At 37.4% G+C, this 15,990-nt stretch overlaps 1 protein-coding gene across 5 annotated transcripts; it reads right to left on the minus strand.

Moving 5' to 3' along the window:
- Positions 1-219: 219 nt before the first annotated feature.
- Positions 220-14,377, minus strand: yrk (Yes-related kinase). 5 transcript variants are annotated; one of them, XM_060896803.1, is made up of 14 exons: positions 14,222-14,377; positions 7,747-7,787; positions 7,144-7,441; positions 6,916-7,018; positions 6,084-6,182; positions 5,827-5,930; positions 5,568-5,717; positions 4,289-4,453; positions 3,882-4,037; positions 2,895-3,074; positions 2,737-2,813; positions 2,309-2,462; positions 1,920-2,051; positions 220-1,203 (listed from the first exon to the last, which is right to left on the minus strand). In XM_060896803.1, exons 3-14 carry the CDS (start codon positions 7,388-7,390, stop codon positions 995-997), a joined length of 1,776 nt encoding a protein of 591 aa, XP_060752786.1. In that variant the 5' UTR covers positions 7,391-7,441; positions 7,747-7,787; positions 14,222-14,377; the 3' UTR covers positions 220-994. The 5 variants fall into 5 exon arrangements, with proteins under 5 accessions (XP_060752786.1, XP_060752783.1, XP_060752784.1 ...); XM_060896800.1 differs by lacking the exon at positions 3,882-4,037 and having other exon boundaries at positions 7,144-7,438; XM_060896801.1 differs by lacking the exon at positions 4,289-4,453.
- Between the last annotated feature and the right edge of the window lie 1,613 nt (positions 14,378-15,990).

Genomic DNA, 15,990 nt, shown 5'->3' on the forward strand with positions numbered 1-15,990 from the left:
TCATATCTGTTCTAACTCTTCTAACGTCACAGTATTTGATTAGAGATGTAACGTAATGCTATGTACACAACTTCACTAGAAATCACCAATTACTTGTTTGTGTGTGTATGTGTGTGTGTGTGTGTGTGTGTGTGTGTGTGTGTGTGTGTGTGTGTGTGTGTGTGTGTGTGTGTGTGTGAGTGTGAGTGGGTGTAAGATAAATGTCTTCACACACAAAGATGTTGAACAGGTTGTTTTAATGAAAACTTTTAAGAAACTTCTTTTTCTTCAGCACACACTAATAATCTGTCAATAATTTGAGATTGGACAATCCAAACCTCCAAACAGTGACAGTACTTGAAGTTGCCAATTTAATAGGCACTTATTAAGTTTTAATCAGTGGTATATTGTGAAATACAATATTATAAAAGATAGATACAATTTCATATTAAAGAAGATGAAAGAGCTATTGTGTCTGACCAACTGAATAATCTCTTTACTTTAACAACATGTCAATGGTGACCCAAAACCAGATTCAAAGCTATGATATCATACAGCTTCAGTTGAGAAGGCAAAAGATAAAGCAATGAAATATCTGATACACAAATCTCACAGTCTAAAGAAGTTATAGATATTATAAAGATATGTCCCTATAGTTTATTTGTTCTGGCCTAAAGCTTACTTTGGCCAAAACGTACTGTGACTGTGCAAAGTCCTGTAAAAAGTCCTGTCTGACTTTAAGTGATATTAGAACACCTTGTTACAATAACACTGTGCAAATTCAGCTTACAGTGTTGATATGCTTTTAAATAGCCATTGCTTGTAATGTAATACTTTAGGACAAACTGCTTCATTAAAATGGCTGAAATAAAGGCTTTCTATAAAAAAGGTTTGCACATCATCCCACATACATTCATCTGAAGACTTAGTATGGGGCCTCACTTGGAAATCCCTTTTAAAACCAACCCATTAAATGCACTGGGAGAGCAGTCAAATCGCTTTACATGTGCTTGCATCACAGGTCCTCTCCCGGCTGGTACTGTGGTTCGGTGGCAGTGAAGTAGTCCTCCAGGAAGCCCTGCAGGTATTCAAAGGTGTGGCGCTCATCTGCATCCTTCCTCCAACACTGCAGCATTAACTCGTGCAGAGAGGCTGGACAGCCCTGTGGACATGGCATACGATAACCGCGCTCCACTTGCTCCAGGACCTCCCTGTTATTCATCCCTTTATACACACAAAGACAAATTATGTTACCATACTACAGTATATATCAATTATATTGTAAATAACTAAAATAAAAAAAAATAATTTTAAAGAAGCAGCGTGTCCCCATGTGCTCCAATGGCAGGATCCTGTGCTCTCATTGCCAAGGCCCAGGTTTGAGGCAACTCCAGCCACTGAAGAGTTAACTCTCAGTGCCAGTCCCCAGCCCAGATAAAAATGGGAGGGTTGCGTCAGGAAGGGCATCCGGCATAAAACGGCCCAAATTAAATATGTGGACCAGATGATCTACTGTGGTGACCCCGGACAAGGAGCAGCCGAAAGAACCACAACAATGATAAAAGAGTAATTTGTCATTTTTATGTTTGAGTTCTTCCTGAGGCCAAATACAGTTGCATTTAAAACACCAACAAGCTTTGTTTTCACTTCCTCTATCCCACATATATACATTTTAAAGTCAATTTCTAATAAAAGTACTTTCTAATTGATTGGTTTTTAAAGGACATTTTTTATAAAACCACCGGCTTCCAAATAATAGATTTGAATACTGGTATGTGTAGCACTTTAAGTTTATCGTTGTCAGTGTTAAATAAACCTAAAGACTTAAATAAAAAAAAATAAATAAATAAATAAAGGAAATGACAAAAATAACCAGGTCTGAATCAAACTGCATTATTAACCAACTAAACACACTGTCACAAATGCACACACTTTTATACCTGGGTATGGCACTCTGCCTTTTGTAATGAGTTCAGTCAGTAGGATGCCAAATGACCACACATCTGACTTGATGGTAAATTTGCCATAGAGCGCTGCCTCTGGCGCAGTCCACTTTATCGGAAATTTTGCTCCTGTAGCACAACGAATAACACTATTAGTTAAACATAAACATAAACAATTGAAAAAAAAAATACACAATGCAGTAAAAAACAGAAGTGTAAATAAGATACAACAGTAAAAAGGAACACAGATGTCATCTGAAGTAAAAGCAAATCAAAAGAGTGGAAGTTGAGTGAACAAAAATAGAGGAAAAAACAAGTGCAATAACACAATGCAACTAGAACAGTAGAGTGTTGGGTGGAGTCTGTAGAGCAGAGGACTGAATGACCTTGTCTGGCAGTGTATTCATTGTCTTCAATAAGTCTGGCCAGCCCAAAGTCTGCAATCTTACAGACCAAGCTATCTCCCACCAGGATGTTGGCTGCTCTCAGGTCTCTGTGGATGTAGTTCATCCTCTCAATGTACGCCATCCCAGCTGCAATCTGAAACATAAATGCCATGTTCTCACTACAGACTTCCTAAAAAACTTACCTAATAACGGAAACTAAGAATGGTTTTCTTATTGATGAAGCCCATCCATCATGTTGTAGTGTCTTACACAAACAATATAAAACAGCAGTGCTCTATCACTAATTATTTAGCAATTAGCAACACAAATATACACATATGTATATTAAATGCAGGTTTGAGAGTGATCAAATGAATTAATAATGCAGGCCTGGACAATGTGGAAGTAAAAGGGTTTTAAGTTTTAACCTGTGCAGCCATGTCCACAAGCTGAGGCAGCTTCAGATTTTTGCCTTCTCCATCTTTGAGGAAGTCTAATAGGCTTCCTGAAAGAGAAATAATGGGTATGAATAAGATTAGCCTCTGTTGTGGCCATTCTTTGTGTGTGTTTATGTGTGTATGTTTACCTTGACTCATGAACTCCGTGATGATATAGATTGGTTCTTCTGACACCACAGCATAGAGTTGCACCAGTTTATCATGGCGGAGTCTCTTCATGATCTGGGCCTCATCCAGGAAAGCCTCTGGAGACATGGTGCCGGGCTTCAGAGTCTTCACTGCCACTTTAGTAGTGCCATTCCACATACCTACAGACAGTCAGAACCAGTGTGATACAGTGTGACAAACACTGAGACACATGAGTTAAGAGACAGAGTAAGAAAGGGATGAGAAGTAAAAGATGAATAGAGTGGTGTATATAGAAGGTTATATCAGAATATCAGGCAAAATGGACAGACAACTGCACTAGAACAAGCAGGAGCTATAAAGCTTCAGAAATGGAAACTAAAATGGGGTTTTAAAGAACAAACACATCCGAAACACATATAGACATCTCTTGTATCTTTGAGACAACAAAGGAGAAAAGACAACTCAGGATTTGTGTGGCTTTGATACCCCATTAAAAATATACTGTATAAAATGTACAGTGCATATTTGTTCTTCAAGATATGATCTTCACTGCACCTGCAAGGGCCTTTAATTAGTGGTTGATAATAGTAATAGTAAAGTTACCTTCCTACCTTGGAAAACAAAATGAACATTGAGCGTATCACGAGCAAATCACATAAATAGGAGTGCAAATAAACTGGTGAGACATGAAGACTCTGCCATAGGTTGCTAAGCAGCATCTTTTCTGTTATCCAAAGCCTTTATCAAAAAAACTGTTTATTTCACCTTAAAAATGCAGTGCAGATGTGCAACAAAGACATATCATTGCTTAAAGCACAGAAATCATTTGCACACTTTGCTAACGTTAACATGAAACGAGACTGTATAAGCATAATGAGACAAGGCATGGGAGACAGATACAGCCTCCACCAGACACAGGCAGCAGTGCTAAAGCTAGGGGGACAAACACTGGCTCCAGACACTGATGCTAGTGGTATCTATCTCACCCATCCAGACGTCACCAAAGCAACCCTGACCCAACTTCCTCTTGAGCTGCAGGGTGTCCCGTGATATCTCCCATGCATCTTTGCCCAAACCGAGGGTCTGGGGTATGGAATTTGGACATGATTTGGTCAAGTAGAAACATAAACCATCATGACTACCTGAGGGAGGGTGTAAGAAAAAAGGGAGAGAAAAAAGAGGGAGAAGGGTGGAGATGGAAAAAGAGTGAAATGGTGTATCATGCAATGGCACGGATCAGAGGAAGACAATGGCAACTGCACAGACTTAAAGTGATCCTCATAGCTCAGATATTTGACTTTGGAGCAAGTTATGAGAATACACCTCATCATGTAGCTGTGCTTGTTGCCCTTAATCTTTCCCTTCAACATGCCCCAGTTAGTGTTGTTCCTACCCATCCACACTTCACCAAATTGCCCATTTCCCAGTTTCTTAATTAGCTGAAGTGACTCCCTTGGTATCTCCCAAACATCCTTAGTCTTCACTGATAGGTCAGCTAGTTTAGGCATACCCCGCCTACAGCTGCCCATTAATCGGCAACAAAGCCCTGCTGCACGATCTGAGTCGAAGAGCATACAGAAAGATGAACATTTATATGTACACATTCACGACACACAAAGGAAGTCAAAAGAAATATGCAGAAAAACATACAAACAGCAAGGGATACAGAATTCAAGTCACAATACAGCAGAACGTTGCTAAACTAGACACATACAGGCACAACCTAGCATAGATATATACGAAGACAAATAAAGAACAGATCTGTTGTTTCACAGCAAACAGAAATATGGCTTTGGTTTAGCTGTGGCTTGAGGTCCACACTTGAATCGACAGTGAGTGTATTTATGTGCGTACCGGATGTAAATGTCTGACTAAGTTGAATCCTGAATGCAAAAATGAAAGAAGTATATAAAATCAAGACAAGAGGGAAATTAAGCCAGACAGAATATGTAGACTTTCAACAGAAAACAAAACAAAATTTTATGAAGCATGACAAAGTGGAAGACAAGCTGGAAAAAGTGTGAACGTTTGACTGACCTATATAATTGCAGGTCCTTGCAGTTATAGTAAGTGAATAACTCTTTAAACCTCAAAACACTAAATATTGGGTTAACTGAAAACTATACTGATTGACAGGACCACGCTTAGTTCCACTCCTGTAAGCCCAGAACCACTAATCGTGGTATATTTTAGTTACTGTAGTGTTCATATCACCATTAACTAGTTATATTTTCCCACCCACAGAACTGCCACTCGCTGAATGGTTCTGTATTTCCCAACATTTTGTGTAGCTCTAGGGACTCTTTTGCATAAAAATATCCCCAAAGAACAGTAGCTTCTGAAATACTCAACCCAGTTGTCTTGCAGTCACAAACATGGCATGGATTTCTGCCACATGACTGAATAATACCACAAATAAACAGGTTTACGGCTGTTCCTAATAAAGTGCCCAAATATTTCTTTTTATACACAAACCTTCAAACATTACTGTTCAGTTTAAAGTTGATCAGTTTATCATCAATGACAATTAACCCCTAGACAGTATTTGGAATTCACATTTAGTAAAAATATAAAAATCATTAATAACATCTGCAGTCCACATACCACAGAACATCAGTACCACTGAGTGTGTTTCAGTGTGCATGTATGCAGAAAGAACTATTTCAGCTGACCTGAATAATGTTGCACCAGTTCCTGCACAGTTTCAAACTGGCTTCTGGTTGTGATGTAATATCCACCATTATCAAGCTTCCTGATTTTATAATGCTTTACATGGTCGCCCTTTGCCTCATCACAGTCTCTGATAGACAGAGAGTATGCTCCTGAGGTGGGGAGAAACAGCCAAAGAGAACAAAATAAAATAAGTATATACCATTTGGAACAGGGAATTAAGAAGTGTGAACGACAATAGAACAAAGAGATGTCCCGTACCTTTAGTAGTCTCACTCTCTCTTATTAAGAACGTCCCTCTAGGGTTGTTCTGGCCCAGGAGTTGCCGTTCTGCATCCTTACGGCCCATCTTCCCAAAATACCACCTACAAAATATACTCAACTGATAAATATTTAAGCAATAATATATATTATAGAGATTGAGAGGGAGAGAGAGATGGGTGCAAAATACAGTTTTTCTATTACTATGGTCAACAAAGTTCAGATTATGTATATTATACATGTTGTCTGTTACTCACTCCTCAGCCTGTATGGAATCCACAGGGGCCACATAGTTACTGGGAATGTATCCAGACTTCCCTGTGTCCAGAGAGCGTGCTTCCCACCAATCACCTTCGCTGTAAAAGAAAAAGACCAGGTAAAAAAGACAGAGCTTCACTCTTAATGACCCAACACCACCAAGCTGCCACTGTCAGGCCACTGAGCAAGACCCTTAACTGTATCTGCTCCATGGTGCCATATCATAGCTGGCTATGACTTCAAATTGCTAAAAAACTAGGATATGTGAATAGACGGATTTTATCCCAAGACCCAGTCACAAAGTGAGTATATAACAGCAATATTTGATATAAAAAGCATTGTCATAGATCATTCCTTTTCTTCTTGCCTCATACAGGTCAGACTTTATGTTCATATTTTTGGAGCTGTGCAATAGTTTGCAATTATGCTAAAAATGAAGTCTACAGGTAGTAACAATGTTCCAATAAGAGGAACTGTTCCATGCCCAGTGCATGCCTTATAGTAAAGCTTTGACCTTCCAGTCAGTGTAAAGGTGGGGTCACTTACTGCTGATATCACACCTGTTATCCAGGTTATACTGACAGTGTTCTATGAACAACAGATACTTACTAGAACTCTAGTCAATTTGAATTCATTCATGTTCCAGGGAAATTATGGCTATATAACAATAGCATTTATATGAAATAGTATGTCAATTGTCACTTTTTGACTTTGTTGACGGTCTTTTGTGTATGCACAGAAGATATTCAAATGATATTTATAATATCATGCACATGCAAGTTTCACAGAATCAGTTATATACCAAACAAATGTGTTCTCAAGTTTACTCACGTGTTATTGATAATGTGGAATTTTTCTCCCTTCTGAAAGCTCAGGTCATCCTCTGTACGGGCATCATATTCATATAAGGCAATAAACAAGGTCACCCCTCCTCCTGTAGTAACGAAAACACAAACACACAGACACATACACACATACGCAATAGGGTAAATAGAGTAAAATAGAATGTGTGATCAGTCTAAATTTCGACACTACATTCAACTATATTGACACACACACCTGTGATGGCAGTAGCCCGTGGCTGGCTAGGGTTGGAGGGGAAGCTGGATGTTGGGAATGCGCTAGAGTTTGTGCTGGGAAAATCATTAAAGTTTGGGATGAGGCCAGCCCCTGAGTTCTGGGTGGGGTCTGGAAAGTAACGAGGGCTCTCTGTCACCTGGGCCCCACTCCCTGCGTTACATGTGTCCCCATAGGACACAGTGGACGCTTTGGAGGCCTTCCTCTGCTTACAGCAAGCACAGCCCATACTAATCTTGATTTTTACAGAATATCGCTCATCACCCTGGAAACAGAGCTTCTGCCCAAGAGACAAGACAGCAGACATAAGTAGGAAATAACTGTAGACACATTAAAGTGAAAGAACCCAAAGCTCAGTAGTCTTGAGCAACATGGTGTAACATCCTGGGCTGTGTCACTGATCATTTTGCAATTTTTTTTATCAATAGTGTGAAGGAAGTGTTTCAAGGTGGAATGGGGCATGAAATCATAAATGTTGTTTTTTGATCATTTTTCATAAATTAATATTTCTAGCAGAATATACCAGAAATGGTTGCTTTAGCAATTTGCCATTGTGATTAATAAATTAGACAATCGGCATCTTACCAGATTCTCAAATCATCTGTTCATCCACACCATTCATCTCCCTACAGATAGAAATGCAGAAAGAGAGAAAAAGATTACAGAGAAAAAGTTACAGAGTTTTTGACTTTATGGATTCTGACATTTGTGTCTTCCTCTTTTTCTCCCCAGCAAGAGAAATAGGAAGCTGCTTTTCTCTAACAAGGCATTCCGCTTTCAGATCTACAGTATACAGATCTTTTGGCTTTGGTTTGGCCAAGCATCACTATCTGACTGACCATCAGTAGAGAAACAGGATGGCAGTGCTGCCGGTGTTTCCTGTCCGGCCCTCTAAAACCTCCCCCTATTTCCTGTGCAAATAGACGTTTCAGCAAGCTGAAAGAGGGGTGGCTGCTTCTGATTTTAAAATATACCAAGCCAAGATCACACACACCATCACCACACTTATCTCACACCACAGCAGAGTGTGAGAAACACATTTACAGCTTATGAACAGCATCAGAATTAGCAACAGAAGACATGAAAGGTCTTAAGTAGTATAAAGAGAATGTTGCTGTCCTTACTGTCTTGATGCCTTTTAAAATCCAGGATATGTTGAACTGTATCTAAAGGATAATTAACATTTTACATTACATATAGATTAATAAATCTGTATTCTGTTTTTGTATAAACCTCTAATAAAAAGTTAATGTCACTGACACAACTAGACATAGACCTGGACAGCTTTCATTGATGGGTTGTGGCTCCCATAGCTCTTATAGCTAATAGGCTACTTTACTCATGTTCTTTCTCTTAATCTGCCACTTAAAAACAAAGTGCATGCATCTGTTACTTCATTAAAAGTTTGGTGTCTGAGTTCTTAGTTTAGCTTTGAAAGTTGGCCGCTTGCATCTTTCTGCCACCTTTTGAAAATGTTCCTTGAAAACATATAATTATCTTGTTCGTAGTCTAAAATACTACATTTTTTCCACAAAACCTGGTGGTTTACAAACTGAACAGGCTTGATTATTGTACATTTTTAGTAAAATTATTGTATATTTTAGTTTCCTTGATCTTGACATTTGTGAATGCATCCAAATTTGTAGAATACTCAACAACAACATAGATAATTCTGAATATCATGGAAATGATGACCTACTCCCCTCTTTACAAAATCTATAATACATATGTCATCATAATAACCACATATTACATTTCTCTCCCCTCTGAGATTCAAAATCAATACAAAGCACAAAATACAAACAAGAAAAAAAAAGTTGTTTGTATCATATCATCTAAAACCGAAGCTTAGAAGGAAAAAGTATTTTTTTAAATGTTCTAGACATTCATTAATTATGTGTGTGATAACAATGAAGAACTCTGAGTGGAGTCCAGGCAGAATGATTCTCATTTGCATAATGCTAACAAGGCTTTATGAGTTTTCACCTGAAATCCAATCAGAAATATTATTTCTGCATTGAGAGTTTATTATACTGTCTAACATACATTATCATGCCATGAACAAGCTATTTCATTAAGAAATAAATCGCTTTATGTGTAGCTTATGAAAGAAAATGTTTAGTTTTCAAATGAAAGCTCTTTGTCATTCTTCATGGGTGAGCCACAAATGCCACTTTCAAAATGCTGCAACTTTCTATTTAGAACTGCAAAGGTCAATGAGTATAACGTTATTTTGGAACATGTCTCAAACACAAATGATTATGACAAGTGAACTGTGCTTAAAGCTAGCAGCTAAGCTCAAACTAAAGCTGAAACTTCATTGTTTAACTAGATTTATAAAGTTCGTTGCAACAAACTTCGATGTTGGCTTTGACGAGGCAAGTATTCGCAAAGGCTGGTGCTTTTTGGAGGCAAGTGGACGTAAGGGTCAGTGTTAGTTTTTGAGGCAAGTGGACATAAAACTTGTGAAATCTAGTGGAGCTCTAGGGTGCAAAAACATTTGGAGGCAAGTGGAGACGAGCATGTGACGTCATCCGAAAACCTTTAACGCAATTCCCCTCTTTGGGCTTTTGATATGCCACATGTCCATGTTGTAAAAAGTTTTTTGATTTTGCATATTTTGGGGGCGGGGCTGCGGCACAACCAAAAGGCCAGTCGGTACACCAATTTAAAATTTTGTTCAGAGTATCACCCTAAAGGAGCTGGCCGAGTTTGGTGTAGATAGTTCGAAAGCTTGCTGAGTTATAAGCCTCCAAAGTTTATAATGGGAGTCTATGGAGAAAAAAGGCCACTTTGAGACCCGTTACCTGAAGTATCGGTACTCGGATCGCTTAGAAAAGTAACAACAACAAACTTCAGACCAGCGTATACAACATATCCGAATTTGGTGCATGTGGCTCAAAAGCCCTAGGAGGAGTTACTCTTGATAAATTTTTGTCCAAGCTTAAATAGGAAAACAGAATGTTGGCTTTAAGGTTGATATTTTAATTCAACACTATTGGAATGTAACCAGATACAGAGTGGAAATCTTTGCTCTGAAATATATTACAAACTGTATTTTCACTGTTCCGTGGGAAGTGATTATCCACCACTGTGCAGTTACAGAACAAACTTCCTAGCTCAGTTAGGCTGGCGTTAATTATCAAATAATGTTCAACATAAACATAAATGATAACAGTCAGGTTTCACCGTTAGCACAAAAAACACCTTTTTTTCTTACACACCACTAGTCAGCACTCCAATAAGCAAGTTTCAAAAATGTAATAAATAATTACAAAATAATTAATGTCTTCATTATGAATGAATCAATCATTCAATCAATTAATCAATCAGTTAGTTAGTTAATTAGTTCATTATGTACATATTGTTTTAATTAAATATTATTCCTAATAAATCTAGATTTATTTGATAAATTCTTAGAAAAATACAAATCCTAAATCTTTTCATAGCTACATTCTTATTAAATTCAATTAATAAACTCTGGTAATACCTGTTTTGTAACAGTTTAAAGAGATTAGAGTAGAGAATGGTTCTTTTAAAAGAATCGGGTGATTTTAATTGCAGCAACCTGCATCACTTCCACACCAAGACCTTTTAATAGGTACTGAATTCACTGAAATTTGCAATCAAATAGCATGGCATCCGGAGTGCTATGTACTGTATCATCTAATAATAACATATATTACACCATAATCACTCTCTCTGCATTTCAACTGGCAGAATGCTGCCTGTGTAGTCAGAATTGTAGGGCAGAATTTGCATGAGATACTATCTGGCACTTTTGCAAGGGCAGAACAAGAACAACTGCCTTCGATTGTTCCTCATTTTAACCAAATTTGTAAGGAACTTTTTATTTCACAATCAGTGAACACAGAGCTATGTTCGACCATATAGTTCTATAAATGTTTGAATTTTTAAACAAGATAATTAGGTGTATATATCTAAAATATGCAAGATACAATGTAATAGATAATTTTATATTTAACTTTTATTTAAAAAACGTTGTTAGGTATTATATCACGACCGCATAGAAGTGACTGATCGCAGATATATAAAAACATATAGTTTTCTATCCTCATAAATAAATTAAATACCAAACTTCTTTCATGTAGCTAACATTCCAGTCCCTCATAACTACAAGCTAACATTAAATAAAAATTGCCCTAAGACTAATTCTGCTCATCATTATACAAAACTGATGGGAAAATAAATCTTTTCTTGGAGGGCTTAAAAAAGGTATACTATATTTTAAATGTAGACCAAGACTAAAACAGTTGCTTTCTGCCATAATATCACAACATGCCTAAATATTACACTATAAGCATTAAAAGATCTTTATGTATTTTTCTTAATGTATTTTTCAGCCCTAGTGTATATTCTGTTAATAATTAAAAATTGCTCTGAGCATTTCTAATTTCTATTTAGAAAAATAGATGTGAAAAAGCGGTAGGCAGTTAGGTTTTATAATGATTTTACATGTTATAGGGCTATTGTATCATGATCAAAGACCATTCCGGCTGTAATGATTATTATACAAGTCAGGAAAATAAAATGTGGTAACCACTTATACTCAAATACTAATTTAAAAAAAAGAAAAATCTTATTTTATACAGAGGGTAAAAGGACAACACAGGCTTGGGAGTTTACAGGTGATTGTTTTCTCACCTCAAAAAATACAACTCAAAAACAGCAAACAACAAACAACAAACCACAAACAACAAACCAGGGCCACTCCTTTTCCTGTCCAATCTCCATTAGATAAAAATTCTCCCTGTGGATTTGGAGACATGCTCACACACCTCTTTTAAGTGTGTGAGTCATTATGAGAACAGATGTTTACATCTTAGCCTACATTCTTGCATTTTTGGCACTCTGATTCCTCTCTCCAGCTCCCTTACACCACTCCTCGCACTCTTGCTGTTTTCTTCCTTTCGCCCCTTCCTGTGACAAAATACCGGAAATGCAACAAATCCTGGAACAATACCCGTACAATAATCGTATGTAAGCTGGCCAATTTTTATATATATATATATATATATATATATATATATATATATATATATATATATATATATACATATGTACGTAAACTGAATTCTCTTGGTCAAGCACAACTGCAATGAAAACTTTTTTGTTCCTTCACCTGCCTGATATGTACCCCTTCCCTCTCCCCTTCCATTCTCTCACTCCCTCTGGGACAGGAAGTTCCCTCCCCCTAACAGGAAGACTTGTGTGAGTGTAGCTAGAATGATAGGATACAGGGAACTGAAGCAGTCGTTCTAAGTATACATGCATGCACACACATACACGCACACACAAAGCTGCAAAATTAATTGTGTGTTACACTGAGTTACTTAATTAATTTAATACTAATTAGACTTATAAGTCTATAATAACTACAAAAGAGCCACATTGTAAGACATTCTATTGGTTATGCATTTTCATTTGAAGCATTTCTCACAAACACCACATCAGATATGTGTGAAAAAGAAACAACTGCAGCACAAGCACATACTTGTGCTTACAGTACTAGTTGAACATGAACCAACAACAAGTGTCAAATGTGAACTGACAGTGTGTTTGTTCAGCAGAAACGTGCCACAAAACTTCCCTTTCCTACAAGAATTTGTAGATTTTAGCTTATGAATTAGCAAAGCAGTGTGCTGAAAAGCACAAAATATTTGTGTCGATTGATTTAATAAGTTAATTAATATGTTGAAACCTTTTTCAGTATTCTTATATTTAAAACAATAAAACATCCCTGTTTTCTCACCCTACTTTCAAATACTGCTGAAGCTCACTGAATGAAACCTTAAAATGCAAGTTAGGTTAAAAGCCAATGGCAGATTCTGAAAGAAAATGTTCAGGTTTGTACTGTACAGAAAGTGAATGAAAACCCTAACTTTTCACCCATTGAAATTTCAATTCCACGCTCACAATAAGAAGGAGAATAGCTTATTGTGATGTTATATTCATCTAGGAGATTTTTTGTGTATATTGCATACAGTAGGTTAGTTCAGGCTTGCATGTGTTTGGAAATTTCCCCATTTCAGGGAAGAGACATAAGGCCAGGTCCATTTCCTCCCATTGCACCAGGGGGCTATATGCAGGAAGTGACCTCGTAAAAGAACAGGAAATGATGAACCTGGCCTAATCTGGTTCAAGTGAAATTCCATTCTGTTTTTCACCAAAAGTGATTAACTTCATCCACTGTTTCACTATTCTGTTTCACCTACAAGCAGATACAGTTTCCCAATAGTTTCCTCAATGCTGTACATGGGTGTGCGTTAACATACAAGTGGACAGTGAACAGCTTGTATAAGTAGACGGATGATGGGATGCACGAACACATTGCTTTAAAAGACAGTTTGCAAAGTGCATTGGAAGTGCTGTATGAAAAATCGTGCAAATTAATTCAGTTTTGCCATTTCAAGCAATAGGCATCCGGATATAAACCTATAGAAGACAGGCTTGTGCCTGTCAGACATGATTCTGTGCCACCAGACATGATATCAAAAACGAAACTTGGGGGCAAGGGTCATCCACATCCGGAGCGAAAGCAAGCTGGCACCGTTACATTTCTGTTAGGCACGCACAAGGGCGCACTGAGAGGTCCAGTCACACCCAGCTACTATATCAGAGGTACAGTGAAGCCGAGGAGCTCCATCTAAACTTGTAAGAAGAGTAAAGCATTCAACTTTCCCTTCAACTACATGTTTAACAATTGTACGCTTTCTCACGAGAAAGAAAATCAAACAACAGCAAAACAATATCCGCAACACAACAGGGAAGTGATACAGAAGAATCTCATTAACTTGTTTTCCGGCGCACAACAGATCCGATGTCAGAGTTAAAAACTGACTTAACTTCTGACTCAATCCCAAATATCTACCTACAGTTTATAGGTGCAACAGGCAGCAATTACAACAGTGTAATGATGTACTGTATATGTCACGGTGCATCTGCGCTTAACTACAAGGGTCTGGGACGCGCGCGCATCCGCTGAATCAAGATTTTCTTCATTCACTTTCATTACACGATAAAAATAAAAAACACTCACCTGAACGAGCTTCCTGACCCCGAAGCACAGAAGCGGTGTGAATTCACTATTCCGCTTTTGACTTAAGTCAGCCGGCTCTGACCACAGACGCGCTCACGCTCTGTCCGGAAGGGCTGAAGTCTGCGCGCTACAGTCCAGCGCGTGCAGGGGGAGGAATTCTCATCATTCTCCACCCCTTATAAAACAAACACATATACATGCAAACACACACGCATCGTTCATACACGATCAGTACACCTCACATCTAACCAGTCCGTGGATGATTTGGCGCATGAACATGCATAAAAACCGTACAGTCTCGTAAGTTAGTATGAAAAATAGCTATGGAGTTTGATTTAAAAAAAAAAAAAAAAGTCAATATTAATAATTAAAGTCTTTAAAAACTTATGCAAAGTGTATACTTCTCATGCACATATGTATATACCCAATAATATCCCTGTCTATATAGAATTTACTGTTCTTGCTTATCACATCCTGCATTGAATTTCTCAATAACCTGAATTTATTAATCTATTTATCTATTTATTTTCTCCAAATGAATCTCAGAAACAACACATTTACACAAGTATTCAGAGCTTTTGCTGAAGCACCTTGATAGCAACATGAGCCATTCAGTGAACCCTACCTACATGTGGATGGACTTCACTCCCATCAAGATCCACTTTATAAAACAAGGCCTATGATTTTTTTCCACACTAAACGGACCCGTCTTTCCAATTTACAGTATATTTAAATAAGATAAGATAAGATAAGATATTCATTTATTCGTCCTACAATTGGGAAATTTCTCTTTTACAGCAGCAAAAAATATATAAAAAGAATAAAGAATAAAGACAATATAATATACAGTATATACAAAAACAAAAATGTATAAAAAGAGTAGTGGTTACACTGAAGACATATTACACATAGGTAATATTCCACATTTTTCAACATTTCTGTTATTGCACATATTTAAAATGCTTTGTTAATCGTTTATTATTGCAGTGAAACAGTAATAACAGTGTGTATTATGGTGACTGGTTCACTGGGAGCAGCTTTGATTGTACAGTCTAATAGCAGCAGGAAAAAAGACCGTCTGTATCGCTTAGGATGTAACAGTCTGTCACTGAAGGAGCTGCTCAGAGCTGAAAAAGTTTCATACAGGGGGTGTTTCATACAAAATGTACTGTATATACCCAATAATATCCCTGTCTATATATAATGTACTGGTCTTGCTTATCACACCCTGCATTGACTTTCTCAGTAACCTGAAGAAGAGTTGCTTTCTCTTTTCACACTAATGCATGAACATCACATTCAACAAATGTGTGTTGTTCAACAAAAGTTTATTTCCTATTTGTTTATATATTTCACATCGATCTAAATGCAGGTGTCTGTTTAGTAACTGTTGTTGAAATTATTTGAGCCATTGAGGAACAGCAGTTAACCTGCTCATTCATGCAGTTACCCACACGTGTTGCAGCACAATACACAAGAGTATGCTGCAGATACAAAAAATATATAGCAAAAAAAAAAGGGGGGGGGGGCTAGTTGCTTTGGCATGGTTGTTGATGCCAGAAAAGGAGAAAATTCAACAGCAAGTTAAATATACAATAATGGGTCAATCCTACCTGTTTGTTAACAATAAGAAACCTACAACCATAAACTACTTCACAAAATATACTTAAAAGCTTTAAGCACTGCAAATTGTTTGAGTATTTCAGACATTTCTGATCAGTCTAGAGGTTACACAAAATGATGAAAAAGTACCAAGGAAGTGTTAGATC

This window comes from Tachysurus vachellii, chromosome 21 (assembly GCF_030014155.1).
Source record: "Tachysurus vachellii isolate PV-2020 chromosome 21, HZAU_Pvac_v1, whole genome shotgun sequence".
Taxonomy (NCBI): Eukaryota; Metazoa; Chordata; class Actinopteri; order Siluriformes; family Bagridae; genus Tachysurus; species Tachysurus vachellii.

What these genes read in the sequence shown, in the direction of transcription:
- yrk (XM_060896803.1), bottom strand. Translation starts at nt 7,390, where the DNA reads ATGGGCTGTGCTTGCTGTAAGCAGAGGAAGGCCTCCAAAGCGTCCACT. An exon ending in ATTTGGTGAAGTGTGGATGG is followed by an intron (nt 4,038 to 4,288) that starts GTAGGAACAACA and finishes ACCCTCCCTCAG; the next exon opens with GTAGTCATGATGGTTTATGT. An exon ending in CTTTGGTGACGTCTGGATGG is followed by an intron (nt 3,075 to 3,881) that starts GTGAGATAGATA and finishes GACTGTCTGTAG; the next exon opens with GTATGTGGAATGGCACTACT.